A 15,760-nucleotide genomic window follows, 5' to 3' on the forward strand; every position below is an offset into this window, starting at 1 on the left:
AACTATGTATATAATTATATAAAAATAGTAAATATAGTATAACAGCAGTATTTTAGAACAACCAAAAGTAATTACAGTCAGTATTGAATATGATTAGCCCCTTCTCTGTGTAGATACCTGGTGCGAAAAATGAGAAAAGAATGAAGGAACACACTTCTGATCTGTATCGGTTATCTGGATGGCATCCTTTCAGGACGAGACAGCCCAGCACAACTCAAGAAACTGTATGTCCAGCCTCTCTGTCGTTTTAGCCATGGTAGTGTATGGGTAACACCGTTAATCTGGGGTATATCCACCAATGGGAAATGTTGCTTCAGCATGAGAAAAAAAAGCAAAATCATGGCTACCTAGTCAAAGTTGGTATTTCTGGGGAAAAAAAGAGCACTACTATCTCTAAGGTCAGCTGGAGGGGTTTCATCAATGTCTTTGCTCCCAGAAGCAGAAGCCTACTGCTGAAATTGGCTGAAGTGGCATCAAGTTTTGATGCATTACCAGTACTGATGGTGACAGTATCTTCCAGAAGAAAGCAGACGATCCTGCGACCACAGTAACAGAAACCAAATAAAATTAAATATAATGAGTGCAAGACTATTAAAAATATTTTTTTTTTTACATGCTGTAGCCCTCACTCACAAAAAGCCAAGAATAAAGGAAATAAAACTTTTGGATGGATGTATCAAGAAAAGCATTTTTAGCAGCAACAAACAGTAAACAGTTCTGGTCACCTATTTTCAGGAAAGATAAATTCTAGACGAGTAGCAAATACAAAATTAGGAGAGTAACAGAAAAAAACAAGAAAATGGAGTTGTGGGAGAGACTGAAATAACTTACTATACTTAGCCAGGCAAATTAAGGCTGAGAAGGAATATGATTTCTCTCTATAAATACATCAGATATGTAAATGTTATGAAGAATTACTTTGTCATACACAGCCCAAAGGATAAATTTTGGTGGAAGTCAGGAAACGATTTCTTTCTAACCATCACAGCTGTGAACAGATATCCAATAGAACGCTTGTGGTCAAAGAAGTTGAAGTTCAAGATCAACTGGGACCAATTTATCCATCTGATTATGTGATACAGCTCCCAACTGCAGCATGGAAACAAATATAGCAGACGCCTCCCAGCCCTCCTCCCCTTAAAGAACTCAGGTTCCCGCTTAGGTATGAAGTTACCCCTATAAAGCAGTCATCATTAATTTGACTAAGCACTTCATCACTGTCACTAGAGAAAGTAACTAGCCAAATGCCGGTTACATGTAAAATCCTTCCACAGCTGTTTCAATTTATTTTTTTCTTTTAACTAAGAAATAATTTTCAGGCTATAGAAAGTGAGAGGAAAAGATGTGATTACATTTTACATAGTTTTTCATTTATTTGAATCTAATGTAATGTGCATCATTATTAATTAAAGCAAAAATCCATTTTAGGATTGTAATATATAATAAAGAAAGGCTGTAAAATCACAAAGTGTCCTTATGCAAAATAATCTAGGAATTTTAGGGACATGCTTTCCTAGGAAAAAAGATAAATCTATTATGAGATAAGATGCCTACTGCTGAATTGTAATCACTCAAAACGTGTTTGCTAAATGAGGTTTGATGGCTTAATGCTTTTTCTCATCTCGTCATAGCCTCTTTGAATTTTTCCTTTTGTCATACCTATTCATAATTGCTGTCTCACAGCCTCCATCTTTTGGGCTACGAGCGATAGATCTCCACCCATGATGGTGGTACGGACTTGAACGGTATGGACTTTAGGTTGGTCCATGCCTGGGAAGGTTCACAGAGCTTTTCTCTGGGGACAGAAGCAAGGGGCAACATTGGCAGCTTGGCTTCTGCCCGCCTGACCTGTGTCTAGCTTGCCTGAGCTTCTCCCCATAAAGGAAACCACTGCTCTGCGCAGTGTTGCTGGTGCCTCTTGCGAGCATCAGGCCAGCTCCCAGATTTAAAAGAGAACGTTGCTGGTGGATCTGGGGGACAGAAGAAGTGTGCTCTCAAGTCTTTGCAGCCCAAGGTTCCCCCTGCATCGTTTCCTGCGTGACTGATGGTGTTTGGTGCAGGCAGATGTGAAGTGTAACACAAGAATTGTATTCAGAGCTACCGGCCTGGCGTTAGCGTATGAGCAGAAATAAAAACAAGGTATTTATCCACCTTGGGGGTATGGAAGAGGAAGGCATAAATGCAACTTATTTAGCTGTGGCTTGTTTCTTAAATCCCTTTCAAGTGTCTATCACGCTTCCAGCAAAGTGTAAGAGCAAAGAGTTTGCCGGGATAGTCAGGAGATAAAGCCGTGTGTGTATTGCAGAGTTGTGCAAGGCTTCTCCTCTAATATGAGCCCTTCAAAAATCATAGTGTCAGACGTCAGGCAGTACGCTGTTCCTCCTGTCTCTGCAGGCCCTGATAAAAATTCATGTTCTCTTGGGTGCATTAAAAGTTGGCACCTGTCTCAAGCTTCCAATGGGGATGGAGTAATAATACTCACACTTAACAGACACATGGCTAAGTACAGAACAAATGAGGATACCAAAATGTTGGGATAAAACCAGCTGAACATATACATCAAAATATGCAGAAACTTACTCTCAGGTAATTGGTAAGAATGTGCAACAGCATGTCACAATGACACCTTCCCAAGGTTTTCAAAGAACAAGAGATGTAAATAATAATGGTTTTCACCTCTATGTTACTGTGATGGTATGCTTTTATACTGGTTTTCATCAGCTGGATTAAAACTATACTCTCTTATATAAATGGAAGATAGCATTTTTCTTCCAGAGGTGCATGATGTATGCCGACTCATATGCTTAAAAAGTATCTTAATACTTCTTATTGATGTATATACAGCTTTTTCAGTTTTTGAAAGATTTTTACATAAAGGCTTCTACATATGTCAGAGAACTAGTTGTAGAAAACGGCACTAGTCATTGAAAATTCACAATGTTTGTAATATTTACTATCATTACCTAATGATCCATTCATATGATGTGAATCCATACCACCCAGTCCACTCATAGGTCCATCTGATCCTGGCCCCATTGGAAACTACAAAAGGATGAGACATTAAAACCTGGTGTTACTGCACAATTTTCTGTGGATAATCTAATGAGAAGAAAGTATTTCTCAGGAAAAAAAAACAAAAAAAAACAAAAAGCAAAAGTGAAGAAAAAATGCACAGTCCCAGCTCTGAGTGCACAAGTCAAGTGTCTTTCATGTCAAGACTGCAAAAAACATCACTGCTTTTGTTCACCTTTTCCAATGCTGCCTTCATGATTTTTTTTGGAAACTCTCACTTCTGGAGGCTGGAATATAACTTAGGAAAAATTTATTATTTACTTGAATACTTTGTGTATGACTTTCAAACCTGCTAGTGTCGACTTAGCTCTACTCCCACTGAACTTACAGGTAAATTTATGATGCTTTTCAATATGTAAGTGATTGATTAACAGCTTTCAAACCCCGTCTTATCCATACTGACAGCTGGACTACCCTGCAATACCTCTGTAGCATGAGCAGTTGCTGCCGATTTCAGATACCACCCTTAAATTTAGTTCTCAAAAACTTAAAGACATGAATGTTATTATAAAATTTTGTAAAATTCACCGTGTAATCGTTTAGCATATCTAAATATCTGTATTTTTAAGTTCTACCTGCCTTTTTTTTCAAACAGGTGCTTAATATGGATCAATATTAAATGAAATACGGTTGTAAACAGAGAAATATAACAAAACTGAAGGCACACAGAAAGATCAGAGAAGAAACAAGTTCTGCCCAGTAATCCATTCTTTTGTCAGCTCTACAACTGCTAAAATTTAGGCTACATTAGTCACATGAGACAACTGTTATCAATAGGTTTCATTCTTAACATCCACTAAGATAAACAGGGAAGTTTGTTTCTTCTCAGAAGCATCACTTTTAGCTTTTTTACAGAACGGCAGGGCAACATTATACTGGGTCACTTTCAGGAATTTTCTCCTCCCTTTTCAAGGCTAGATACTATTTTGTAACCGAAGTCTGAATGCTGTGGGAGCTAATGCTTAGGGCTATCTCCTAAGATGACGTCCTATACACAGAAGTCTGTTGCACCCTAGTGTGACAAACTCTGTCGTCCCCTGTCACCCATAAAAATGGAAAAGTTAGTATTACTATAATGATAGGTGATGGAAATGTAGGGTTTGGATTAAAAAAGGCTGTATAATTCAAAGAAATAAATAACAAGATTCATATTTACATTAGGTCTGTTGGGTCCAGGTGGCACTGCATTCATTAAAGTGTACATGTTGTCTCCAGAGTTGGTTGAATCTGTAATAAGAGATTATTTTAAGTACTAATATATACCTTTCAATAAAACTGCTCACCTAATACATTTCCTGTAATTTTGTTCATATTATTCCTGTGCCTGAATCACTGATACACAGTGGCAATATAATGGAAGTCTTCATTCCTTTTCTATCTATTGCTACCACACAACAGAGCTATGAAAAGAAATAATTGCAATGGTCCCTAAGTGACTACTTCTAGACTCCAGTTTTATGCATGACTATTAAAAGGTTTATAAATCATCAAGTATCTGTAACTATTTAATTCCATAAACCCTTCTTCCTGGAGTTCCAAATTACTTCACTCATCTTCAATACTCTCTATAAAACAGGAGTTTCTTTCTTATCAATACTTCCTGTAATTTGTTTTCCATCTGTAATAAATGATGAACAGCTTCTCGTTATACAGACTGCAAGTTAGTATAGCACGTGAAAACTTTTTATTCTCATCCATGTCAGTCTGTTTGATTTTGGATATATCTAACTATTCAGCAGAACATTGTGCAAAGATCCTCACTCTAAGGACAGCTTTAGCTGATGTATCTTCATGGTACAGTGCGGAGCAATGCTTCAGAAAAAACTGAGTCCAAACCAGCAAAACCATCCTGGCACAGCCTGGTGCTTCAAGCTGCTAAGTTCTGCCAAGAGTTTCACGGTCTTGCCAGACACTGACAGAGCTATATTGCACCTCAGTCCTTTTCATGCAATCAATTCACAGGGACTTCAAGGGAGATCACCTCTGGAGCTGAAATGCAGGAGTGAACCCAGATAATTCTTCTGATTGAACTTAAGAAACTAATGCCTAAGAAATACTAGTGGCTACAAATTACTCATTCTCATCTGCAGCTCAGCCCCACTGCTAAGACACAATATGTCTTACAACCTTTCATCAATATTCATATGAAAGGCACACACACACACACACACACACTCACCCCCCCAGCAGATATAGTAGACAAATTAGGCAAAAACCTTTCCCAAGAGAACTTGACAGAGATAGGCTGTGTAACGAAAAGGTTCCCTGAGAGGGGAACAACCTAAGGAAAATCTAAATACATCCCTAAGTGGAAGGCATGATTTAAAAAAAAATATGAGTAACTCTGGGAAATCAGTACATCTATAGCATCTGCAGAAACAATAAATAGCTTAGTACTCTGTACCTAGAGCCTCCAAAAGACCATACCACCTTTTTGAACCAGAGTTTTGAGATTAACAACAAACAGAAAAAACACTGCTAAGCTGTGATTCCTTTTCCGAGACAAGGTAACGGGGGAATTTTGAGTCAAAAGTAGTGAAAACAAGAAAGTCCAGATCCCTGAAATGTGTTGGAACTGGGAATGCATCCCGGCCTCCCGCAGGAACGTACTGCTGTGTACACTGGGAAGTTAAAATCAAGGTTTTGTCCATTCCTTGATCTTTCTGAGACAGTTTTCTAAGCGTTAATTTACCTTGGTGAGTAAATAATTCCATTATACACAGAGCACTGTGTATCACTAGAACATTCAAATACACTGTTTGAGAAAGACAGGGAAAAAAAGCTTTTTGCCTACAGAAAAGTCATTTTTAGATTCAGTGAGGTAGGCAAAAAGTTCTTCAACCACCAGACACTTTCACAACACACATCCCTGGCTCTCTGCATGTTCTGCTGGCTCATGTAAAAATACATGCGGGCTGGGTGGGCCATGGGAACCCTCGGAGCCTGGCTGTCTCAGAGGCAAGTAAATACCTTTATAAAACCCTCAGGTGGCCAATTTCTAAGTGTTTTTGTACTTAAGAAAACAGGGCCTTAAAACATCTTTTGAGTCTTTAACTGAAAATGGGAACCACCGTCACCAGAAGCTTTACCTGCGCTGCACACAGACAGCCTGATGTGCCGTAACTGCGGCGTGCTGGATGCTTGGGAAAGTGCAGGCTGTCCATAGCCTTTATGTTAAAAGATTCTCACTTTCAAATGCCAGCTTGCATTAATTAACTTTTTTTACCAATGACAGGAACAAGGAAGCCCCACACCTCATCCTAGGTTGCATTTTTTTAAAACCCTGGAATTGTATTTAATGAAGGTATTATATTGGTGCAAGAAGTTCTCGCCAGTGAGGGAACTCCCCACCCTCTTGTGCTGTAGAGGACAACATAAGGACATTAGGACATAAGGACTAAGGATGCTGTAACATCACTGGAGTGAATGGGTCCCTGTTAGCTGGTGAAAGCAAGTTACAAAAGCAGATACTGGCCAAAAGAAGTAGCTATTGAATACTGGGTTACACAAGTTGTAATTAGCTTCATTTTAGTGGAATTCTGATGACATCCATGGGGGAGGACAGCATTCTCCACATCCTGCAGTTCCACCTTCCTATCAGAATCTTTGCAGAACGTCAATGGAGGGAAATGCTGACATCTATCTAGCTGACCATCTTTAAGCCTTGGGAAGCTAGCTAGCCATCCTGAATCTTCCCACCCTCCTCCTTGTTTCCTCAAACATTAGTAGGAATGTGACTAATCTTTTGCACGGCCAAAATCGCCATGTGGGCTGAGCTGCGAGACACAGACCGTGTTACTTAGGGCAACAACGGGGCAGCTGAAGTTCTGGGAACAGATCACCGGTAGGACATGGTGGTGGCTCCTGTGGGGCCATACTCCTCCACTGCAAGACAGAGGACAGCTGGTCCGGCGCAACCTTGCTGTCAGATGACACAGCTACGGGAAGCAGCTCATCACGCAAAGCCACCTGTTAGTCAGGTCTATCCCATAGGATACTACAGGGACGTTTCACCAGATTCAGAAATCTATTTCCAAACTGGTGGAATTGTTTCAAAGAATGATAGCAAAAGCAAATAAAGACTGCGTCTTCTTTCATTTTTAACTTGCTATTGCTGAGATTGTGCAGGAAAAGATGGGCTCAAAAGCCAAAGAAATCAGTTGCCCTGAATTGCAGAGATACAATGCTTTGTATTTCTACAACACAGCTGCAAGAGAGAGGAAGGGAAAGCACATGGAAAAAAATTATACTGAAAGTATAAACCCAGTAGTTTACCATTACCTGATTCTTTATCAAAATGAAAGTCTGAAAAATAATTTGTGTACTTCCTAAAATGCCTTATAATTATATTTTGTCATTCTGAGTACATTTCAGTACCTGCAGGGCTAGGCATGATAGGTGTTCCTGGTGGCCCTCCACCTCCTGGAGGACCCTAGAGGGAGTAGAAAATGTCAGTTAGCATGGAAGGCAAAAACATACTACGGTAAAAAACAAACACAGTAAAAAAAAAAAAGTCTTGCGAATGTCATGAGTCACTTATTTGGTAAAAACATGCACATTTTCTGATAAGCTAGTGGAACAGCTTGTCCCAGACTAAGACTAGGTAATTGGTCACCAAGCTCCGGCACAGACTTCTGATGCATGTAGGTATACAGACTCACGAATATCCATTCGTCAGTAATTCTGTGTCATGCTGTGAGTCACACAAGAAAATTACTTGGAGCAGGGCTTAAGACAGTTATATTTAATTCCCTCAACCTCCTTTTATGACCGCTGTTTTTTTCAGCTGGCATTGCTGTTTTGTTGTACTCTGTTCACAGTCAATGGCAGGCTAACCGATGTTTCCTAAGCACAAAACAAGGGGGTGTCCTGTGGGGACAGAAGAGCCTAACCACCCTCAGAAAGCTTTCTTTTTTAGGCAGACTTGCCATAGGCATCTTCATTCTGTCTGTATAATAGCCTACATTTTTTTTAAGAAACATCTGTACACAGAATTTCTTCTCAAGTTAATGACAAATGGATTTTAGAAGTCAGGATAATGCTGGGTACAGCTGTATCCCTTGCCTAGACTGCTAAACCAAAGATTGAAAAAAAAAAAAAACACCCCAAAAACCCCATCAAGGAACATCTATTTTGTTAGTTTTAAGTATTTCTGTGTTACAGATCTGTTTATGACTAAGAACTGCACATAAGCTGCTCTGGTTGTTTAAACAACCTTTTTAAGGTTCTTTAAGAATCTTTCTAAGAATTTTATTCTAAACACCCAAATTGTTTTCTAAGAACAGAACTGTAACATCCTGCTTCCCATGTTTGTAGATCCACTAATATTTTTAAGTAATGTGAAAAACTACCAAGATCCAGTTTGGTAAAAATATCTGTGCCAACAGAAGTCAATAGATACTGACTTCCCATAGAAAAATTACACATATTGCTACCAACAGATGATTATTTTCATTGCCATATGACTTACTGTATTTTTATCCCTTTTGTTACACTTTAAAATAGCAGATACTGTTCCAGACAGGAATATTTTTCCAGTGGCACTGAATATAAAGGTTTGGTTGTTCCTGTCTGCTGACAAGCTCTTTGCTGAGATTTGCTATAATTCACCAAGATATTTTGGAAGGAGGCAGAGAAGTCTTGGATTTAAAACAACAGACACTGTTTCTCCATGGCCTACTTAGTAACATTTCTTACAAAATGTTTAGCAATAACATACTAGAAAACACCACTTTCAGACAATCAAAGGCAGTAACATTCTGATTGACGCCACTCCTCTGCAGGTTTGTACAAGTAAAATACCTGCATGGGGACGCATCCCTGCCTGCCACCTGGTGATCAACCTGACGTTAATTGTAGATGAAACAGAAAATCTTGTACCCAGGGGCAGCAGCACATCCCTGCAGTCAAGTCAACAAGTATATAACTTCATGCCCTTGTTACAGAGCTCACCTACCAGTTCTTCACCTTGTGCCTCCCCTTGGTTGTGAACTAAGCAAGGTCACCAAGTAGAGTCTTTTATAAAGCACGCTAGAACAAAGGCTTGCTCCGCCATGAAACCCACAGACCAGCTTATAAAAATCCAGGCATAACCACAACTTCAGTTCGTACTGCCAGCAGCCACATAAGCTTTTTGCCCTGCCCAAATCACAACTGAATCAGAAATGAATGTGTTAGGTCAGGCTTGCCAAAGCTGTCTGAAAGACGTACTCAGCCCTCAGCAGTGAGAAACTCCCCGTTGCTGCTGAAGAGCTACAGACTCCAAATTCAAAGGGACCTTGGGTCACATCGATGACCCTCTAGGCATCATAGGCTATGACTTTTTACCCAAGTACTTGTGCACTAAGCTCACTAACTTGATTTCGTTTTTGATTGCATAAAAATATGTATTTTTCAGCATCACATGAAGAGGTGTAGAATCCACTACCTGGTCATTTATTAGAAAAGTTACTTATCTTCACTACTAACTTCTGCATCTGATTTCAGATTTGCATTTACACTGTTTGTATATTGTGTTCTCTCAGAAAGCCTCTTGGTATCAACTCTTTTCACTCTGAGAATATATTAATATGTAATGGAATTATTTCTCAAAAACTGTCCAATAAACTAACCAGATTAAGCTCTCAGGGCATGTAGTTCCAGATCACAACCCCTTTGGCTAAAAAGCTGCTTGAAGAGCTCTACAACCCACACCTAGTCCCCAGACACCTGCTCTCTTGGAAACCACTGCCCCCAGTTTTGCTTATTTAGCTGTTTGTCCGCTGGAGTTCACGCGTTCCTTTTCCAAAATGTAGTGAGCCTTTCTGAAGCACGACTAGTCTCTCAGCATCAGCCAAGACATGCACTGCACAGGCATTTATGCTGGCAGAAGAAGATTTCAACACCTGGCCCACCTCAGCTGCTTCACCACTATCCTCCGCCAGTGGCTGCCTCAGCCAAGCTCAGCTTGGAGCTCCCTCTGCAAGTGTCCCCCCACTGATCTTGGGTCAACTGAAGTGCTTCAGCAAGGACCTGGTTCTCTAAATGCTTCAGTCAACCTCAGTTGTTTTGGACGAAGAGGGTAACTCATCCAAAGAACTCTGGAGGCAGACCTGAAGGAATGGTAACCTTCAGCAGGAGAGTGAGGACAAGGAATCAGGCAGCAACCCTTCCAACTAGCGCCGCTGCAGTTCACAGAGCACATCTGATCAGAGGCTCAGGCATCTTCTCCAATAACTCAATCTTTTGTGTATTTCATTCTTGCATCTCTTGCACATCTCTTGATTTCCCTTCAACGTTGCCAGCTAGATGGACCATTCCGGCATCAGTTTCATCACTGCCACTGAAAGAGGTTAAATCACCTCTTTACTCTTTCTCCTATCTATACACTGAAATATGGCAATACCCTCTTTGTCCAAGCCGTTTATCCTAGCTGACCTTTGATGCAAGTACACCAAAACAGTCCACTACTACAATGTGTGTTTTACTTAGGTTTGCTTCTTTAGAATATTTTTTTTATAGTATCTCCTTTTCTAGTTTCTTAGGATTTCATACTTTTTAAAGACAAGAATATGAAGTCAAATATTCAAAAAACATCTTAAAAATCTGCAAGAATAACTGATCGCTAATGTCTAGGGCAAAACCAACACAGCCTCTTCCCAACATAGGGAAATCTATGAAGTTCTGCATTGAAAGAACTGGTTTGGAGATCAGCAGATTTGGAATGTTTCCACTAAACATGTGGCAAAATGAGTCCTACAGTTATGGACACTTCTGAGAATCATAAACTTTTTCACAGATAATTGTCTAAATAAAGGACAAAAGAAACTGCTTTTGTCTAAACAAAACAAACTCATCCTTTAATCCATCCTTCAGCTCTAGCTCTGCAGCAACATCCCTCTTACAAAGACCAAAAGTAAGAGAAACCCATAGGCAGCACAAACAGATCAAAAAATACTGGTGTACTGTCTCCACGGTGAACAACCTGCTATTTCCACATTCTGAAATAGCTTCCGCCTTTGTGCCGGTTAAAGCCACCACCTTGCAGTTGCCTAACCTTCAGGTGATAAAACATGGAATATCAAAACAGAGATCTACCGAGACCTGACCGACCCACAGCAATTTGGCACCCAACATATACATGTGTGTATATGTATAAACATATATACATGTACATATATATACAGACACATTCTAGACATATATATTTCTCCCTCGCTACCCTGTGACACCAGCACTAAACATGCGATAGAAACAGATGAAACAACATGCCTTAGCAGAGTACATCAGAAGTACAAATAATCTAAGTACAACAGTAACAACAACAATAAAGACTCTAAAAACATACAGTTAATCTCTTGGGACAGAGACAAAAATCAGCAGTATATACTCCAACAAAAAAACATTTCGTTGATAGGTAAAGTGTATTTGTTAAATGCTAGGGAGAGGGTCAGCATTTTGTATTCTTTTGAATCAGAGCTTAATGCTGGACCTACTACAAAGTTTTAACTATTTCATTCTAAAGTACAGACCAAGAAAAAACAATACCAACTAATCCATAATAAATTAAGACAATGTCTGTGAAATGAAGCCATAATGGACTATAAAGAAAAAAAAAGAATTTTCAAGCCTTCAGAAGTTAATTATGAAACTAAGTATTTCCTTTATAATGTCAGTTATAAGGACCCATTTGTATATCTTCGGGGAGATAAAAGCTTGGTCTAAATTCTTCAAACACTTTTTTTCTAAAGAAGTTCAGAAACTCACAGACAACATGGTGTTCCCAAGAAAGCTGGGGGGTTTTTTGTCTTTCATTATTGAAGGCATTATATTGCATAGGTTATATAAATGTTCGCTGAAATAAACAGCACTCAGGGCAATTTTGACCAGACTGATAATGATTTTAGTAATGAGCATCAACATATGCACAGTAGATGGCAAAAAAAAACCCCTAAGTGCTGATCAGATGATCAGTCTCAACCAATACACAGGGTTCTTCTTAACATCTGGACAGCTATTTCTTTGCCTGAATAAAATGTAACATCTAATAAGATATTAAAAATCTTAAAAAAATACAAACACAGACAAGTGTACTCACTACATAGTTCCCAGGAGATGCTGAAGAATAAGGTATCTGTAATGTCAACAGAAACAAAATTGTAATTTCTTCTGCAATGAGATGGAATCCATACATACACTTATGTAGAGCTACAGGTTAACACTTATTTGTTTATTCCTACGACATGCTATTGTTGTCAAAACAAACCCCTCTTCTTGACATTTTAAGTATGTTAAAGTCCAAAACTAACAATATAGACACTACCAAATTTAATTCCCAATATTTCAAATAAAAACATTTCCGTTTAAGATTACTGTGCCCTGGAACCCCCCCTAATGAAATTAATATGAATAACATAATTCACGTATTTAAATGTCTGTAGGCTGAGGTCTGATATCTGCTCTCCATTTTTTCATAATAATTGAGGCATGCCTTTTTAACAGCCAGCATCACTCTTCTAAGACACCAAATTACAAGGTCCAGTACAAATCCAGTTCTTGCATCTACTACAAGAGTCTTCTTATTCTTATTGCAGAGCCACAGTAAGGTCTGTAAAGACTGCAGGCTACAGTAAAAGGTTAAACTGTAAGATTACCAAAGTAATATGCTTTATAAGGTTTATAAACTTAAGCTGCACATGCATTTCAGTCAGTAGGACTTCAGAATCACCCAGGCATCGACTGAATTTGTATGTTCTTATATATACATAATCTTGATTAAAATCTTGCCTATAAAAGGAAAAGCAACTGTCTTATATCTTTTAACCTAGAAGATATAGTTTTATTTCTTTGCATTATTCTTTTTTTTTTTTTTTTTTAAAGGACAGTGTTCTGTTTTCATTTAAAATTCAATTGTGGTATTTGTTACAGAAGACACCTGGAGAAATCCAGATGCCTGTGAATAATCCGGTTTTCTTCTTTATGATAGCCTTTCCAATCATTCTCGCTACAGGAGCACAGACCAGTGCTATTATAGGAGGACAGGGTAGAGAATTAAGCAACTGTACCAACAAAATACAAAATTATGTTGTAGCATAAGCATCTTACATGATTATAGACAATTTCTCAGCCAACTCATTTTTACAAATATGTCTATTACTGGGTTTCTCAATTAATTTCATAGAATGAAATTATTTCAACTATCAGTTCAAAAATACTCTAACATCCATTTTAGCTGAGTACATTGAAAAGAAAACTGAGAAAGTATTTTCAGCTAGTTTTTCCCCCCAACTGTCATCAATAGAATTAAAAAATCAAAAATTGATAGCAACAGAAAGAATGAGGCTAATCTGTTAAGCCAGACGCATCTTAACCAACTGCCAGCACTAAAAAGGGACACATTTTTGTATCAATGATGTATGATCACTGAATGAAAATGAAAACTTTACCTTTGTGTCTGTTTACCAGATGCTGTTGTTTACATGGGATGCCTCACTGACCTCCTCTTCCTTCAAGCTGCTACTACACTACCTCATTTTGCAGTTGTTGCAAAGAAATTCAGTGGAGTGCACTGCTTTTTACAGAAAGTATATAAAAACGTCTGATGCTTTGCAAGCAACTACTCTCTGATTCCAGATTCCCTAGTTAAGAGTGGAAGATGTGCTTCTGTTATATAAAATAGGTGAGTACACGTTGAGCTGCAACTTAGCAGGCTGCGAATTCTGTAGAGCTTGCTGGCCAGACAGCATCGACCTAACTTGTCCTACTTGCAGGATGGAAGCTGAATGTCTTTTAAGTATATCCCAGCATAACCTTTGTGTTACGGAAGTGTTGTAACTGATGTAAAGATGCAGAAGTGTTGTGTGATTATGAACAGAGCTGGATATTCACAGGTCAATGAGCTCTCTCTTCAGATGTGCTCTGCACTTGTACAAGCAGTGCGTCAGGGTTACAGGAAAAAATATAAAGCATGCAGTATTGTATTTTTTGAATGAAGTGGAATTTTTTGTCCTGTAATATTGATGAGAAATGTTTCCCTAAATATAAGATGATGTCTGATATATTTTAAAATAACTACTTACAGAATTGGCATTGGTGGGGTTTGGCCAAGGTCTACCACCCCCAGGACCCCTGTAACAGAAGATGAAAGATGAGACACAGAACAATTCACATCTTCTGACCAGCTCTCACAGAACATATCAAAATATTCTGTTTCCAGAGTAAGGAAGGAGATGGCTTTTTAAAAATTAAAGTGTATTTATAAACCATAACTACATCAAGCTACAGTGCTATAGCAAAATTCTCATCATTGCACTACCATTATAATTTATTCAGTTTATGAGATGATTGAAGATTTTTTTTTCTCTTATTACAACCCTGCCACTCACATTTAAGGCACTTCAGTTCCTGACTCATTCTGGTAGCACTGTACCCTTCAGGACAGGACCTGCCAGAATGGCACCATAAGGAGCCCTTCCCCAGAGGCTGCAGCGGAGATGGCACTGTTTTGCACCGGTCCCAAGCATGTACAAATTTAGGAAGTGCCAGATATTCCCCTTTTGTATTCCCAACGGAACAATTTGAAAGACATTGTAAATTTGGGTCTCTTGAAGTGCTTTCCTTCTGTTCACACAGAATTCACCTCTGCGTTACATAGATGCAACATTTTAATACGGCACAGAAGTTTTGCAAAGATAATACGGCACAGAAGTTTTGCAAAGAGTGAAAAGTAAGTTTCCAAATTATTTAAGTTCTCATGGAGACTGTTTTTCCTTGCACTCTGCTAACCTTTTTTAAAATATTTGGAGTAATTAGCACACAATCCACAAAAGTCTGCTTACAGTACAGACAAAGGCAGAAAGGTACTGCAATAGAAGTGTAATTTCAGTCATAAAACCAAAATTCCTTCCTGGAGAACTGAGGATGCATGCATTTATTGGATCTAGAATACTGCAAGTACAGTAAGGTTTCATTAGTGGAAGTGATGCTAGTACCTTATAATATGTTGCTATAACCTGTTAATACTAAAAATATTAATACTAAAAATAATAACATATTAAAAATTGAAAACATGACATTTTATACACAAGGTTTCAACATATGTTTAGACATGCATCTAAAAAGTTTTCTACTTGACTACATTATCTCCACAGAAGACCCAGAAACACGAAATTTATCATACAGCAGGCAAAATGGAAATTTCAAACTTTTCAGACATTCTCATTACACTTGGCCCAAATGGTGTGTGCATGACTAAGTGGCAGCTCCCCACCAGGAGGGACAGGAACATCTCACAGGGAGAAGACCTGTTTGATAGAGGCACCTCCAACACAGCATCACAGGGGTACTAAAAGCAGAAGGGAATTGGGAAAGGTGAAAAGGAAAGCATATTCTTCTCACAACTCTTGCTGTTATTTTAAGATTCTCACTCTTAGTTGAGCTCAGAAAAATAGTTTGGTGGTTAGGCTGCATCTTTTAACAGTCCTGAGGGAACCAAGCCATATGGGAGGTAGAATCTTCATGTTTACAGTCACAACATCTCAATAACCGTAATTATTCCTGGGAGCATTAAGAACTCCTGTTTTTTTATAAATAAGACAAAACCACTTTTTGAAGGCCCTGACAACTGAGAGGCACAGCGGATGACAAAACTTCTCCATATAAAATGGCATTTTGGCCTCATTAACTTTAGAAAAGCAACATTACCCACCAC

The 15,760-nt window shown here is 38.7% G+C and overlaps 1 protein-coding gene across 4 annotated transcripts in view; it reads right to left on the reverse strand.

Moving 5' to 3' along the window:
• The window catches only part of SSBP2 (single stranded DNA binding protein 2), a 190,660-nt gene that overhangs the window by 21,959 nt on the left and 152,941 nt on the right, over positions 1-15,760 (reverse strand). For all 4 annotated transcript variants that reach the window (XM_055790189.1, XM_055790187.1, XM_055790191.1 and 1 more), the window contains 5 exons: positions 14,130-14,178; positions 12,149-12,184; positions 7,450-7,504; positions 4,229-4,299; positions 2,964-3,042 (listed from right to left, as the gene is read on the reverse strand). In XM_055790189.1, coding sequence (XP_055646164.1) covers positions 2,964-3,042; positions 4,229-4,299; positions 7,450-7,504; positions 12,149-12,184; positions 14,130-14,178 — 290 coding nt within the window. The remainder of the gene's footprint in view (positions 1-2,963; positions 3,043-4,228; positions 4,300-7,449; positions 7,505-12,148; positions 12,185-14,129; positions 14,179-15,760) is intronic.

The sequence above is a fragment of the Falco peregrinus genome, chromosome Z (assembly GCF_023634155.1).
Source record: "Falco peregrinus isolate bFalPer1 chromosome Z, bFalPer1.pri, whole genome shotgun sequence".
Classification (NCBI taxonomy): Eukaryota; Metazoa; Chordata; class Aves; order Falconiformes; family Falconidae; genus Falco; species Falco peregrinus.